General features: G+C 32.5%; 1 protein-coding gene across 1 annotated transcript in view; it reads left to right on the plus strand.

The window, feature by feature from the left end:
- LOC148285679 (twitchin-like) overlaps positions 1 to 17777 on the plus strand; it is a 263782-nt gene that overhangs the window by 146589 nt on the left and 99416 nt on the right. The window contains 9 exon segments of the mRNA XM_088239054.1: positions 10029 to 10154; positions 10858 to 11002; positions 12983 to 13267; positions 13718 to 13823; positions 14056 to 14216; positions 14996 to 15134; positions 15630 to 15844; positions 16447 to 16653; positions 17431 to 17555. Of these exon segments, the coding sequence (XP_088095180.1) occupies positions 10029 to 10154; positions 10858 to 11002; positions 12983 to 13267; positions 13718 to 13823; positions 14056 to 14216; positions 14996 to 15134; positions 15630 to 15844; positions 16447 to 16653; positions 17431 to 17555 (1509 nt within the window).

Here is a 17777-nt window from a genome sequence, read left to right on the forward strand (position 1 = left end):
CAATAACCTAAAGTTTTCAGTATGGCAGAATCAAATTTTCTATACGAACAATTTTAAGTTCATACAAAATTATATCAGTAAAATGATTAGTAAAATATTTACAACTGAAAATTTAATGCGAAATTTCCAATTTTGTACATAAAATTCGGTTGGCTGTGGCGAAAAACACACGAAAATTTCTTGCCTTTTAATTAACATGTTTTTTTTTTGGCAAATTGGTTGTATTTTCTCAATTTTTGGCTTTATATAATTTTTTGCCTTTGATAAAAGTTTCACGTTTGATGAAAAATTGCCATTTTTTGGTTTAGAAGAAGAATACGGGCAATTTTTTAAAACTCAATTTGGTACTATGATATAAATTTAAAAATTCTATCCTTACTGATTTCGCAAGCACATAAACAAAGGTTTTTCGTTCTAATAAATATACCAGTCTTGGAGATATTGATATCACTGATAAATCCAATGTTTTTGGATTTCGAAACTCTTCTTTTATTTCTGGGTACAACAGATTTTAAAATCGTTTTCTCTTAAAATACTTGTGAATTGTTGTTAGATGGGTTTAAATAAGGAACATGGCTAAAAACTAAAAATTAGACCAACTAACATTGAATTGAAATAATTCATCAGAGAATCTGCACTGCCAAAAATTCAACCACCAAAAAATTGTTTTTTATTTGAAAAGTGCATTTTCTCGACAAAAAATAATATTATATAAAATTGATATATAAATAAAATAAATACAGTAAGAATACAGGACTACTTACTGAATACCATAAAATTCATTAAAAAATTTAATTCACTAACAAAATATAAATAAAAAATTGAAATGAGATAATTTGAAGACTCCGTTCAAAACATCACAACAACTAAGGTTTTCATACAAAACACAGAACGTTTTTATTTAATGTTGTTAAGTTTTGACTAAAAGTGTAATTAATTATTGTGTAAAAAAAATGCGATATTTACTATTAAAATTGTAAGATCTTCAAATTGTCCCTTAAAATTTTCTAAGCCAAACCTAAAATGATAAATTGAAACCATGTTGACTGCGAATCATGCATTATGAGAATAATATTTATTTATACAATGTATAAATTGCTTTATTTTCAAGTGTACATAATTTTTGGCGCTTAGACCAAGGAAAAGAAAAATACGAAAATTTTCCTAAATTGTCGGCTGGATTGTTTAGAAATTAGGTATTGAAAATGTTTAGTGATAAAATAGCTGATGTATTTTGCTCTGTATGTTATATTATGTACTGTTTATTTCAAAGAGCTTTGGCCGCATGTGAAAGAAAGCTCTATTTTACAGATTGTTAAAAATGTGTCAACAAAGTATAAATGTGTCTTTTTTGACGAAATAAAAAATGTTTTCTGACATTTTCAGCTTCAAATGCATGTAAAAATTCATTCATATACCCAAATTTTCAAAAAAATCATTCATTATCATTTACCAAGTAAGATTCAACCAACGCATGTAACGTTTTATATCATTCACCCTTTATCAAATTTTAAAATAGTGTTGTTTAATTTTTCATTGCTGTTTACAAATGTGGTTTAAAACGGGTATTCACATGGCAACTGTTTGGGACCCTTACAATAATATTTTTTGTAAAGTTGATCAAATCGATCAATTTTGTATGGTTTATTATTAGTAGTGTTTAATTATGATTGACAAAATGAAAAAAGTTACAGTTGATAAACGTTATAATGTTTTTTATCAGTTTAAGTTTATTGTAAAGTGTTGGTGATTGTTTACAAATACTAGTAGATGGATTTATGCGAAAAAATTTAGTTGAAGTATTTTAAGGTGAAAAGTCGACTCTATTTTGACAGGAAATTTGATGCATGTATGTTTTAGAAAGTACCCCGTTCGCGGCGTCCATCGCTGGCCGAACTAATACCAGACTGGCCTACCCTGCACCCGTTCAGAAGGAACGAGGTTGGCTTGACAAACGAAGACTTTTAGCATCTTGTTACGGTTTTTTAAACCAAATCTTCAGAAATATTGGCGGACGATCGCGCTTCCAAGTATTACTGTTAGATGGTTGTTGCACAAAGCTGCGTCTTTCATGCCAAGGAATGCGGTGCAAATTCTCTTGCATATTCTTTCAAAAACATTATTTTCATCACCTACTGTTAATACGATTGAACATTTCCTTATTCATTTATTATATTGCTATACTTTTGTCTTCTGAATCTTCGCTGATCGTTCTCTGTTTTAAAAACTTCCGAATTCTCTATTGTCATATTCTTTTATGAAACACTTGAATCTCTACTTTTTTCTCGTTTATCTAGTCTTTTTCTAAGGTTGTAGATGACTTTTTGGTGTATGCATTTTTCATTTATATACCACATTCATACTTGAATCTCGACATTTCTTCAAAAACAAATCCTTTCTGTCATCTTCTTCTAAGAAACACTTCAATATTAACGTAATCAGTTTTTTAAATGCTATGATTGTGGATGGTTATTCGGTGTATGCATCTTCCATTCATCCTTCAAATCATGTACTCGTCATTTTAAGTTCTATATTTAAATTTCTTCTACAAACAATCGCTAGGATTTCAATTTCTTCAGTTTCTCAAATGCTCTTTATCTATAACTATGGATCGCTATACATTATGTATCTCGAATCAAATCTCTCAAACAATCATTTTTCATCATCGAAACACCATTATTTAAATCATATTTTATTGTTTATATTGATATTTCTCTTCTTCATAGTTGTATCGATTTAAAAAACAAATTTTGGAAACAGCCTAGACAATGTATGACTCATAGAATTAAGAATAGTCTAGAAAGAGCGTAGATTCATATTTGAATACATCAGACTGTGTTTTAAAAAAATCTCACTTTCACCGCGCGCATGCGCGAAGTCGCCGCGTAATGTTGGCAGGTCGCGAAAAATATAATCATAACACAAATGTAAGATTTAAAATTATTATTTAAAAAAAAAAACAATTTGTTAATTTATTTTCAATTTTATTGTTCACGCGGAAACATTGATTGACACAACAGCGTAAATAAGTAAAAGATCATTGAATGAGAGTAATTTTATTAATAAACTTTGAACTTGAAAAAATAAAACAAATTTTATTTTACATCAAACGGATATTTTTATGTCGTGTTAAATAATATTTGATGTTTTTAAGATACTGTCGGTTAAATGTCCACCACGGCGTTGTTTCCGAGTGCACAATAAAATTTTAGAAAAATTAACAAATTGTTTTTTTTTTACCTAACATTTGTGTTATGGTTATATTCTTCGCGATCTGGCAATATTACTCGGTGACTTCAAGTATGCGCGCGGCGGAAGTGTATCTAAGTGGGGGAATTATTGGACACAGTCCGATGTATTCAAATATGATTCTACGCTCCTTCTGGACTATTCTTTGTTCTATGCTATCATTATTATAAATAATTCATATTTACTTTATTTGTTCCCGTAGTTCAGTTATCATTTTCATTATATATGTTTATACAAAACGATATTTTTCTTATATTTATTCTTATCATGATATTTTATATTCTGATCATATCAGCATGTAAAGAAATCAAATATACTTCCCCATATTATATTATTTTTATATATCTACTTTATAATGTCGTATCAATTCATTTATAAGTGTATCATTTGACATCTTAAAAACCACATCAATAAGTTTTTTTATCATATTTATATTCAATGTGAAGGAAAACAACATCTAAATGAGCAAAAAAGACTACAGAATTATACGAAACAGCATTTAAACCGAAGTGTTTTGATTAATTCCATACAACGATCCACTATAGTCTTTAAAATAAAACTTGATTAGAATGACAGCTGTCAAACTAATTTCATTAGTGATGGGAAATTACTGATCGCTGATCAAATCGATTTAATCAATTATTTCATGCAATCATGAAACTCCGTTTCCAAAAATTGATATAAAAAACGAAAAACCAAGCCTATTTTAGTGTGTTTAACACAATTATTCACCAAAAAATGAGACATTTATACTTTTTTCATGAACAACATCAAACGAATAATGTTTTTATTCGATCAATTTACATTGATCAGATTGTCCCACCTATAACGTTTTGCAAAATGATGTAACCTTGTAAGAACGTCGTTAATAATTAGGTTTATTTTAAATTTTTTTAGTTTTAAAGCTGATTTAATAATATATTAATGTTGATTTATGTCAAGTATTGTAAAAAAAAATAAATTAACACGCCAGATACAAATGGTTTTTCGTGTGTCAATCTAAATCCTTTGACGTTACTACAAAGTTATGTCGTCACTTTTTCTGACAACTGTCATTCTAATCATGTTACATTTTAAGGACTATAAGTTCTTGATTAAGTTTTAAATTTATTAACCGCTTATCCCTTTTGCCTATACAGATAACATCAACCAATAAGGTATTTTCACAAATCAGGAATTAAGTTGAAAATATACCAAATTTTGTAGCGGATTTTTCGGATTTTAATAATATAACTATCAATGTGTAAAAACCATAATTTTGTATCCACAATTTTCGGGTTTAATAAAAGCACATACAGAACGGCTGGCAGTTGGCGTCAAGTCACTTTGACGTCACACCTTATCCCGCCATGTGTGCTTCTTACGTTGCGTACAAGAATGGCGCGGTAACGTAATACTTGCTGTTTGTCCTGTAGGGCGCAAAAGGTCTCGTTTTTAAGTTATTCAAAATATGCATATTTCAACCCGTCGTAGAAAATTTATCCGGCGTCACACGGAAAAAATAATAATACCTTAGCGGAACTAAGGGACGCGAGATTGACATTTTAAACTATATACATAAATACGTAGTGTTTAAAACTGTCGTAACATTTTGTTGATTATCTTTTTTGTATATTCTTACACGTAAAAATATTAAAAAATGTATACTGTTAAGTGTTCTTGGCGCGGTTAATCCCAGTGAGGTCACATTATGTCATTGTTTATGATGGAAAAAAATAATATTATTCGAAGAGAATTTTTAAAATATTTTACTGTACAAAATAATTAATATACACGTAATTTATTCCATTTTTATTTATGTAATTTAAAAAAAATATATTTTTTTAATTTTTACAGAAATGTATCCATAAAATCGGTGCCTACTTTATTGATTTTTTATAACTGGTAAATAAATAAATTATTTTTCTTACTGTCGGGTCTAAAGGCAAGTTTTGTAAAAGCGAAGTAAAATATGGTTTTAGTTTTTTTTTAAAATAGTGCAATCTATTACTTTACGATTCTACCATTTGCAAAATAGCCTAAAATTTTGTGGTAAACTGGGTAAACGATAAATGAAAACACCTCGCTGACGCTATAAACCGCCTGGGTCTTATACTAATTATCAAAATAATGGTCTAATATCAAGTCTTATCAATAAATGTCATCTTAAAACGTCAATGATGGTAGAAAAAATATAGGTACAGACTTAATCTTTAACTTTTGGATACTATGATTTAAATCAACGTGATTCGTATTCCATCAAAGTTTATGTTTCGTATATTCTGACTCTTTTTTTCTCAACATCTCTCGTCCTCTTCATGCATGATGTCACACGTCATGTCACCGTCAAGAATGTGTAAAAATACCATTTGTTATGTCTTCAACTTCCCATCTACGAAGTGCATCTCCACCTGTCATGGCGTTTCGGCACCGCTTCATGAGATGTTACTGTCATATGGCACCTGTTACGAGCAATACAATGTTACAATTTAAAAGCACTTTTGACTATGTTTTCAGATTGATTTAAAAAAGTACGGATGGAAAATTGTTACCTTTCGCGTCGCTTGTCCGCCATTTTGAATCCACTGTCAGATTGAAGAAAATGGAAATGGCGGACAGCGAGTCATTATTTATGCAAAATAATTCGGTTTAAATTGCACGAAAGCGAGTTAATATATTGATCAGTTACCCGTTACAGAGAAATTAAAATAATACTTTTTTTAATTATGGCATTTTCTGATTCAATTTTTCCATTTTCCATCCAACTTTTTTTTATAAATACTATAGTACCTACAGCACCAAGCATCCTTTTGTTAAAATGTTGTATGCGTCAGTATGGAAAAGTCATCTGTCTTTAGCTTTTATGAATCTGTAAATCAGTTTTAAAAAGAATTTCTAATTAAAGGCTTGAATAAAAAAAGTATGAATAAAAAATTGCGATCTTTCGCGTTCTTTACCCGCCATTTTGAATCTTCTGTCAGAGTTAAAAAAATAAAATGCCGGACAAGCGAGTAATTATTTAAGTTCAACGATATAAAATCACTATTTTTAATGCCTCTACGTACATTTACCTAGACACAAAAGCTAAAACAGAAAGACTGAAAAATATTTCATAAAGATAATATTTTATATTACTTTTTCACCAGGTGTTTGTCTGTGAACTGGAATGTTGAGAGTCTTAATTGTCGTGACATTTAATATAATATAATTTGTTTATTTATTTAACACTATCAGCATGTTTAAGACTAAGTTTTACAGCAATTCACAAATAGCTATATAATCAAAAGAATCACAAAATACAATTATTCGTATTTAACTCACTAAAGATGGAGATAATTAAAATTAATATCTGGGCATTTGGAGAACTTAACAAATTAATGCATTGTTAAAACTTATAAAGCCCAGTGGGTTGTAAACATTACTCGCGTGGCGTTGGGGGTCAGATTCAGTTCAAAAAGTCTTTAAAAATGCTTTAAAGGGTTTTCAATATTATTTAATCGATGACTCTTATGTGGCAGTGATGTCACACTAGTCCACATACAATACGAGACTTGATATATTCCGGATTTGAAAAGTAAAATTTGTATAACTACGCTGGATTTTAATGCAAAAAATATTTATCCTCGCCACGCGAAGAATGAATGTCCGCCGATACAACAATAAATCTGTTAAAAAGATAGCACGAAGATAGAACTCAAAACAAGGAAGACAGAGACACTGTTCTGTGGCCAGTTTTTACTGTTTATGTAAAACAGATTTAATCACTAATTGGCAGTGATGGGGGATGCACGCATCTAAATAAGCGGCACATTTATGATTTTTAATTTATTTTGCTCATTTTTATAAATTATGGAAAAGAACTATTAAAAAGTACGACATCACTTTTTTTTAACGTCTGCACTTTAGAATATTCCGTTGAACACGGTTTTATATCACCGCGCGCAAAGAATTTTTCACCACAGTCTTTTAAGAGTCAAAACGTACTCTGATTTTAAGAAGACATGAAGTAAAGTTTTTTGTTCGATTTTTCGTGATTTTCGATTTGTCGTGAACCTGCTATAGTCTGATGTCCCTGATCGCTTGGTCCATAAAAGCGTCTCTTGGGCGACCTCCGTAGTTTCTGCCCTCAGTCATTCCTTTTGCGAAGCTGGCCCGGGTGCCTTTCCACTTTGCTCTTTATTTGACTATCCTTTTAACGATTTGGCTCGTTTCACCGGCTCTACGCGATACCTCACCGCTCAGGGTGTAATCTGACCAAGCGCTTGTATTGAGTGAATAATTGAAATATTTTTATAAACATTTGCATCTAGGTGCCTAGACACCGCAATTGAATGAGAAAGACATCTAGATATAGAAATTGTGTTTACGTGTAAAACTCAGTCTTAAAACTATGACAATACTTAATTATGATACTGTACCCACTATGATAGATGTTAAATGAATGTTTACTAACAACGTTTACGATTAAAACTCTTTAATGCGCAAATGGCAGAAGTGCTCACTTTTCAGATCTTACGATAAGGGCTAAATCTTATACAACATTTATTCGTGCAAAATCACACTTGTTTGCATGGTCACAAACTTATTGCGTCGAACCTGTGATCTAAAAACTAACCAATCAGTATGAAGTTGCCGCGTCTGCGTGATCTCATGTAAAGACATGAAACTAAATATGAACTTGTCACCGCTATACTTTTTGAAGTGACAACATATGACAGAAAATTAGTCTGATTCAAGGCTAAACGCTAACTCGGAAAAGCCAATCGAAAACACCCGAGCGAAGTGTATCCCTAACTATGGCATAATAGGATGGGGAGGCACTAATAAATCAATATTAAAACCTCTCCAATCTGCTAAAAAATCAATCATTAATATTACTTTTAAAAAGCCTTTCGGATAGGTAATTCAGCATCAAGTTGTATAAGGAATTTGGGATCTTAGATATAAGAAAATTATATATTTTTGAATCATAATGTTTTTGAAAGCAAATCCTAAAAGGAACACTCCCACACTTCCAGAAGTCAAACTAAAGGATGAGTAATGGGGTCTACCACAAACTCTGAATTCGGGCAAAGAAATTTAAGGTTTCTGGCCCCCAAAATATTTAATATGCTACCCAAATATTGCAATACCATGACCCTGACTCAACTACATAGATTTGTAACAAATTGTTTCCTGGGTTTAGTTAGAGGAAAATCGGAAAATATACTAAAAACCATTCTTTACAACGCAATTTTTATTAAAAATAATAGTCACGTAACCAATCTGAATGGTAAGTTTTGAGATTACTGAAAATATCTGATTTTCTTTTTAATTAAATAATTTTCAAAGCTTCATCGAAACAAAATTTGCGCCTTAAAGAGTTAAAATTACTTCTAAAATTACGAAGAAAAAACCATATAATAAAAAGGGCCAACCATTGTAAGAAGGTGCGTGGAGAATGGGGAATTTATTTATCCCAATTTATTTATATTTTTCAATTAGTTTTAACGCCAGAACTTCTGTATTATATAATTATCTAATATATTTTAATATTGATTATTTCCTAATGGGTAATGTCCAGAACTAGTCTGCAAAAGTTTGGACGTAGGTACTCAAAATAGACTGGTTTTTTGATAACCTGGTGACTTGTCCGTAATCTTTTTATGCATATTTTTACAAGACCGGCCATATTATCAAACAGTTTGTTAGTAACCACCGAATTTTGGGAGTAATTTTAAAAAAAAATAACAATAGTTCCCTATTCAAATTTTGACTGATATTCAATTGAAAAAACGAATGGCATATGATTTGACAAAAGACAATTAAAGTCATTTACTTGTTGCTACTATAAAAGAGCTGAAAGAGGAGATAAACGTTCTTAAATATTTGTAGTACATTTAGTTTAAAAATGGGAAGAGCATTATCAGTATTTGAAAGGCAGAAATACAAAAATTCGGTACGTTGCATTTAAACTTAATGGCGTAATGTATTGCAAGTTAACAGCATTTAAAGTCGTGGGTAATTGCATTTCTTGCCTTCATTATGCAAAGGAATTTCGTCATGATCAGACGTGGCGGTGCGCAGGAAAATGCCTTCGTTTGTGATGAGAAACTGATGTATGGATACGATCCATTGTAAGATAGTGCAGATTAATTTATTTATATTTAAGCCCAATGGGCTTTTTAAGGACATATTTATGCATAGAAAATTATTATAGAGGAAAGTAGAAAGACAGGTATATAGTAGACTTGGTGGGAGTGGAAGCGGGAGAGGGGTGTTTATAATTGAATTTGACTCAGTGATCGTATGAAAGAAGACAACTTGTTATCAAAGAAATCAAGACTGGTATGTTTGTTGGCACACCTAAGAATTCTGGGCATAGGGGAATGAAAACCATAGTTAGTTCTATGGTTATAGGTATGAAAGAGTAAGCGGGTGAACTAGGGAACAGAAGAGAGTTTTAAGGGTATTGATATTTTTGAAGTCAGTTTTGCTTTTGTTCTGTAAATCCAGGGAGTTTTAAGGATTTATTGATAACACGTTTAATATGAATTGTAAAAGAAAGTTTTAAAAAACACATTATAAAGCGTTATGGCTGGCATTTCAATGCGTAGGATGCCTTACTTGCATCTCTTTGGCAACTTATTATTTGATAAAAGTAAGATGCATTTAGTAAAAAAATAGCGCGTATGTTGTATGGCGTCACCTCTCGTCATTTCTGCTTTCTTATTCGGTTATCAGTCAAGGTATGAACAGTGGTAAATAAATAAATAAAAATGGAAAGTTTTTAACAGTTTTTGGGCTTGTGATAATTTCAGAAAGCAGAGAGCTTCCTCAAACCCCTCGTGGACCAGTTCGCCAAGGAGGGCAAGGATAAGAAGGTGGTATTTGACTGCAACTTCAGTAAGACCAATTGTAAACCCAAGTGGTTCTGCAGAAAAGATGTGAGCAAAAAATATTATATTATTACTTTAAAATATTATAAAGTTCAGTTGTTTTTTTATTTGTCAATGGACCATTAAACTCAACCAAAAAAGTCTTTTTAATTTTTTTATGTATCGTAGTATCATTGCTATGGTTTTTTAAATTGTTGTATTTCTGAAATTACCTCGTATGTGACGTTTCAAGTTCTCATCCGCTTCTTCTCGGTCAGTTCTGCCGATTGGTTTGTAGACAGTAAGTATACCGGAAATTTTTGGTTGATTTAAATGAACTAATGATAGCGTTCAAAGTAGTTTTTATCAAAATATTTATTTTTTATCGTACATTTTAAAGTACAATTAAATGCTTTAATTTTTACAGCGCTTAAGAAAAAAATTCATGTTTCCAATTTCCTATAGGGCTAAAATTCCTCATTACAAACTATTTCTTATCAAATAATGTATTTATATAATAGACAAAATTGCAAAAAATTTAACTTTGGAGACATTGGTAATTAAAATAAAATTGGTGTCCAAATTCTAGTCCAAAAGTGGATAGCTAAAAGCACTAGAAAGGAAGCTGAAAAACATATCGCATACGTCAGAGAAAGTTTATTCCTTTTCCTCTTTTATTTCTTGAAATACTTAAAATTTCCTTATTTTTACTAAAATATTTATACATCTTTTATCAAAATTAAAATGACATTGTAATTCATGAATTTTTCAGGAATTGTTTGCCGGTTCGAAGTACAAGTTCAAGAATGAACAAGACTCGTACCAACTTATTATCATGGGTCCAAAGGTCGAGGACACTGGCAAATATACCATTGAGATTGGAGGAGTCACTTGCACCGCTTTCCTCAATGTCGAAGGTAAGACTTTTAAATTATGATTAGTCCAATTCAATTAATAAATTGATTTGGGTGCAGTAAATTACTTACAAAATTATAAAGGATCTACAGAATTTTTTTTGGCAATTTATCCTGTGAAGGATGATTTCTGCCATCCACGTAAAAGATTCAATGTAGACTAGGATTTTTCATGTACAATTAACATTATGTACAAAAAGATACACAAATAAATAAAATAAAAAATAGCAGCCTCTTAAAAGTTCCCACGATTCTCACTCAGAAATCTTCCTACGCGATGAATCACTTTGGGAGTAAATGAGGATAGGAGAGAAGCGACATTTATGGGAAAATGTATGCTTGTAAATTAAAAATAATTATTGTATCCTCCAGTTATTGGGCAGCCAAAAAGTATGTGGTCCGGCGTTTCCATGTCTTAGCCACACTCGCACCATGGACTCTACACTCCGTTAATTTTAAATAAGTGACTGCTCGTGCGGCAGTGTCCAATTCTCATCCTGCAAATGTACGATATCAATATTTTAGGTAATTTCGCAGATATATGCCAGATCTACAGACATCAATGGTTAAGAAAACAATTAAATATATCTACAGAAGAAGTAATAAATGCGTTTGCAATCCATTTAAACACTGCCAATTCGAGGAAGGCTGAGCCTTGTATCATTTTAGAAAAGATTTATAAGATTTGTTTTTAAATAGTGAAACCTTGTTATAATTTAAGCATCACCGAAAATTAGTATGATGATCCTGAAAACTTTCAACCAATATGACAAGAGAATATTAAAATATTTGGTTGCATGCATTTTCACTTTGTTAGCAACCTATTTAAGAAATGGTACCGTGTGCTTAAACCAGTGACAATGGCATTTTTTTAGTCATTTAAAACTTCTCTGTGTCAAATCGATTGATTTATTTGTAAAGGGCTTTATCTTGGTCAAGACATAAAATACCAGTATAAACAAGAATGTAATTAAAACATTTTTAAATTAATAAAACTACCTACTTTACCATCGGTGTCAGAGCAAATAGTTATAGGGCGAATGGCTAATGTCCCGTGCCAAATAACAAGACCCACCAGAGAAAGCAACAGGAAACCACTCTGACTATTATTTCCCAGAATCCCACTATAAAGAAGTCATTGCCAACATCGGAGACTCCAGATGAGGGCACAAGAAAAATTTCTATAGAAAGATAATGATTGTGACGAATGAGTTGGGTGTCTCACATGGAGAAATGTAAATAAGAGAGTTATGTGTGGCTACGTATTTTATTTTTAACTAGCGGACCCGACAGATGTTGTCCTACCCAAACGTTGGCTTGCTTGCTATTATCTTGGAAAAATACTTTTCATTGATAATTAGGTACTCAGTTATTTGTTTATGATTGAATTCCAAAACTAAAAATTATTAATATTCAAATATTGAATTTAAAAAGGTACCTAGGAACTTTTTTATAGTTGCGTGCAAAACACAAAATAATCATTTTCTCAATAAAGAATTGTTTTTGCAAATGTCAAACTCTGCTCTTCTAACAACAGGGGCGCATTATATTTAGGATAGCGATTTTTTTAAATGTATTAAATGTCAGTTGATATAATTTTAGTATTACCAAAAATCCAGTTAAATAAATAAGTGGGAAGAAATTATACGGAATTCAAAGAAGAAACTTTTTTTAAACACAAAAAACAACATCCTTCCTACCCTGGTAGGTCGATGAAAAAAATATTTATGCTACTATTTTTTTTAACAGATTATATTGAAAAATTTTATATCTACAAACACGCGCAGCGCAAAGATCTACATTTCGCTGAAAATCGCTCCTAAATCAGTAAAACCGTTTAGGAGTTTAGTGTCATCACACGTACAGAATAATTATAGATATATATATAAAGATGATTAATAAGATTCCAACATAACTATAAACATTGTTGATTTACTTTTTTTATGAAATTTTCTAAACCAAGATTTTTATTTTCACTTTCAGAGGCCGACCCGACTTACACCTTCACCAAGCCCCTGTCCAAGAAGATCGACGGCTACACCCGACACGAGACCGTTCTGGAGTGTACCGTTAGCAACAGTCTCGCTATCGTCTCCTGGTACAAGGGTGAAGTCAAGCTTGACGACGATGACCAGTTTGCCATCTCAAAGGACCTGTCCGGGATCTGCCGGCTGGTCATCAAGTGTCCCAAAATGGAGGACGCTGGACCCTACTCTTGTAGGATCGAGAAACAGGCGGAAAGAACTGACACCAAAGTCGTCATTGTTGGTGAGACATTGCTTTTAATTTTCAAAACATTTAAAACCTTTATTTAAAGTGTGAGAACTGGCAGCATTTTGTTTCATATACTCTAATAAACAGAAACGCCAAAATTATATATTTTTTTGCTATTCATAATTTTTTGACGCCTTCAGAGATAGTCGAAAAGTTTTGCCACAAAAATACTTAAATGGTTGATAATGAATGCCTTAGGAAGCACAAATTATTACAAGATGAGTAAACACATGGTTAAAAATATATTAGTTTGATTAGATTTTATCAAACATCTAATGAACAAGTTTTTTTCAAGTAATCATTTGTCTTTTAACCTGATTATTATTAAACCTTTCCCGAACTTATTGTTCTTGATATTTTTTGTGATTTTAAGTGTAAATATTATGACCTGTATCAATAAATATTTTATTTCATTGAAATCTCATGGATTGGTTGTGTTTTCAGAATATCCATACAAATTCACCAAGGTACTCAAGTCTATGCAACAAATTGAGAAAGAAACAATCACTCTCAGTTGCGAGTTGGATGATGCAGAGGGAGACGTGCAATGGTAAATATTTTTAATATATTTTAGTTTAACGTGTTTAAAATTGCAGTTTTTATTTATGAATATTCCAATTCACAAAATTATAATAATAATCTCATCAAATTATTGGATGATAATTTTATTGGTAACAAATTCTGAAGTTTTTTAGTAGGGTTAATAATATGGACCCCTGCGTAATTCCCGTTTTAATATTCCTATCAATTATATTTGACATTGATCGACTTTCTGTTCACAGGTTCAAAAACGGTGAGGTAGTTAAACCTGATAAGCGAATCAATATTGTAAAGGAAGGTCGCAAGAGGAAACTTATCATCAAGGACGCCAAGGTCACAGACGCTGGCAACTACAAGTGCGAGACTAACGCTGACAAGACTGAATGCGAACTTATCATCAACTGTAAGTTTCTACCTTATAATCAGTAGCTTTTGTGGAATATTGAGTTGCTATCGATAAAGAAATCGAAATGGTTTACCTCAGTTCGATGAAAATTTATAAAAATTTTTGAATTATTTAGCCATTACAAAAAATACTAAAAAAATATACTTTGACGAGCTCCAGTCACCAAAAAACAGACAAGTTGAAAGCAAAGTTGGTCAAAATTTGCGCTTATGTAAAAAACATAAGAACACATCTTTGCTATCAAATTCAACTGTATTTTAGTGAGTTGATAGAGCCTGCACATTAACGTTATAATTTTTTTTTAAATGATATACAATTAAGAAAGTAGTCAGGTAGGCAATAAACTTAGAAGGAGGCAGGAAAAAGATCCAGGAAAAAAAGGGACTAAATAATTTATGAGAGGATGATATAATGTTTCAGGCGTTTCTCCAAAGTGGCCAATCGGTAAATTATCATCATTACTTACTGTTGACAAAAAAAAAAATACCTGCATAATTATTTTAATTTTCGAATAAAAGTTTTGAACTGACTTTAAAAGTAGAATTATCGAAAATTCATTTTTTTTATTTTGAAATTCTCATTTTTTTAAAAATAAATTAGTAGCAGATGTAAATTTAATGGGTTAGTGCAGTTTTAGTTACATAATTTTCCATTTTATTTTATTTGATGGTATTTTAGGAACCATTTAAGTTGTTAGTTGTCTTTCATTCTTACATCCAGCAGTATCATTCTAGTCTCAAAACGTTATTTTAGACCAATCGAACTTGTTATTACAGATTCCAACCGCTTCAACAAGAAGTTGAAGGACACAGAAGCCATCGAAAGAGAAAAAGTTGTTCTGGATGTTGAGCTACAAGATCAGACTGCTGAAGCTGTGTGGTCTTTCAATGGAGAACCTATTGTACCATCCGAAAGGTAAAACTACCCTGTATTCAATTATTATTAACTGTTTTTTTAATGAAGTCCCAGTAGATTCTGGCAAGATTTTTACATGCCTTCGTGATATTTGAAACATCAGGAGAGGTTCTAAACGCTATACATCACATTTTTCATTCATTAAATATTTTTTGTTGCTACTAGGTCGAAATGTTGATTTTTCCGTATGGACAAAATGTGTTAGGCAAGCTATTGAGCACTACTGATCCAAAGCCATTACAATTTTCCGCGCACTGTTTTTAATTCTTTTTTTGCATGCTAGTCTATAGACTGAAATATTCTAGAGTGAAAACATAATTTTAAAGGCGATACTTGAACCTGTTGCATCATAGGCAAATGCACTGGATAATAGACTAGATATTAAAAAATCATTTCAAACTTCGCGGGACTCACCTGCGACAAAATTATTAGTATTGTAATTGCTTCTGAAACAAAGAACTCCGTATTTATTTTCCATGTTTTCTTCTTGTTCAGGGTGGAGATCAAGAACTTGGGTGGCGGCAAGCACCAGCTGGTGTTCAACCGTCTGGAGATGGAGGATGAGGGTGAAATCACCTGCGAGTCTGGCAAGCTGAGCAGCTCTTGCAAGCTCAGCGTCAAGCAGGGCGAGTCCAAGCCAGCGCTAGACTGCCCCGAGGAGTTTGCCGGCCCGGCTGACAGGCCGTTTGTCATGGAGGTTCCTTACAAAGGTATGTAATTAAAACATTTTGTTTTTTTTTTCAAATAAGTGTTAAATTGACCTAAATATTTTGATTTGGGGGCATTTTTAACGAGCTGTAAATAACTCACTATATTAGAATATGGGAATTGGCCCTCTGATCTGTGAGTCCGCAACACGGCTTTGCTTTCTTATCGGTTTGCTCCTACTTCAAACAATTTGGATTTTAAAGGCTGTTAAAATAAAAAAAACGCTTTATTATTTATCATCATGTCCCTATCCACACCATGTTGTGTATAGGGCACTGCATTGGTATACCAAATGCTGCGTATATTGATTATCTGTTACATGAAAGCAAGGTGATCAATCCAACTCTTCTTCTTAATTTTATCAATGTCAAGTCATTATGGAGTGAGGGGGTGAAGGATAACCACTTTTTTACATTTTTTTTACAAAGTTGGTTCTTCGCCACAATATTTCATAGTCAATGCAAAAAATTGGTACACCAATGCAGTGTCCTATGCACCTGCAAATGATCGTGATTATGACCTCTAAAAACCAGCCGATATTTTTCAGAAGATTTGATTTGCCGAAACTATTTATTAACAATTTTACCTTGGCCGTTTATTCTAGTATCGGGAACCAGGCAGACTCCGGTAGAGGCCAAGTTGTTGAAGGACGGCAAGCCGCTGCCCATCAAGGAGGTAGAGGTCGTGGTTGACACGGACAAGATTATCTTCAAGGTGAAGAAGCCGAGCCGCGACCAGAGCGGCCAATACACCATCAAGCTGAGCAACGGACAAGGAGAGGACGTCAAGAATGTCAGCCTGACCATGCAGAGTACGTATTTACATTAGTCAACAATATATTTAGTTTGTCAATTTTTTTGTAGGCAAAGACTGGATAAAATCCCCTAAGGGAGTTATTTTTCTTATTTATGTATCATGTCAAGTCCCTCTGACATCGATTGTCACTTGAGAGTATGTGTCCCTGTCATAGGCAGCTCTAAACAGTGCCTCGACTGTCCTAATCCCCTCCTACTTCCTAGTCTCGTATGTTCCTGAGCCAGGAGATATGCTTTCTGCCCACTCTTCATCAACCCTCTATTTCACCTTTTATGATTAGGTGCAGTAGTTTGTACTTCTCTCCTCTAAGCGCATGTCTCTGATAGAACGCCTTCCGGACTTCAATATAAGTCAGCAAATGTCCATCTCTTCTTGCTCTTTAGAGCACATTTGCGATACTGACCAAATCAGTCTATGGAATGCGTAGCATTCCACGATACCTCCACATATCAAATGCCTCTAGCTAGTTCATGATGCTGATCTTGAGGCATCATGCCATTTCCCTACAGGAGAAGACAGAAGATGGAACGTACAAAAATATAACTTTGTCTTTGCATGCAGATCTTCCCATGTATGCACGTCGATTATACCGCTTTTGACATTTCCATATTCAATAATTTGTTGGCTATGGTTATGCCAATGGTCTTCTTCGTTTTTGTATCCATCAAAGTTCTCATCGTTTGCAGAACTCTTTTATTTAATTTGTCGATAATGTTTATCTCTGCCTTACACAATGCACATTTGTGTTTATTTTGTTTCTTTCCTCTTCCAGGTGTACCATCTCCTCCACAGAATATCGATGTGGTGGATGTCATGCAGAACTCTTGCACGGTCAACTGGAAGCAGTGTGTGGACGATGGTGGCTCACCCATCCTCAACTACATCATTGAGAGACAGGTAACTTCATTATTTTTATCTCGAACGGAATATGGAATTATGTTTTGTATGTAAGATAGAACCTCTTCGCCTTATTCTGGAAAATTCAAATGTTTTTAATTTTCTCTCATTACATAAAAAAATGTATCAACGAGCAATGATTAAATGTGACCTATGAGACAAAGGATCGGTGATACTTCCTAAAGAATTCACACAAGAAGTTGTGTCTTTATGGTTAATTGA

This window comes from Micrasema longulum, unplaced genomic scaffold, assembly GCF_059751315.1.
Source record: "Micrasema longulum isolate JH-2025_06_02 unplaced genomic scaffold, ASM5975131v1 h1tg000014l, whole genome shotgun sequence".
Lineage (NCBI taxonomy): Eukaryota > Metazoa > Arthropoda > Insecta > Trichoptera > Brachycentridae > Micrasema > Micrasema longulum.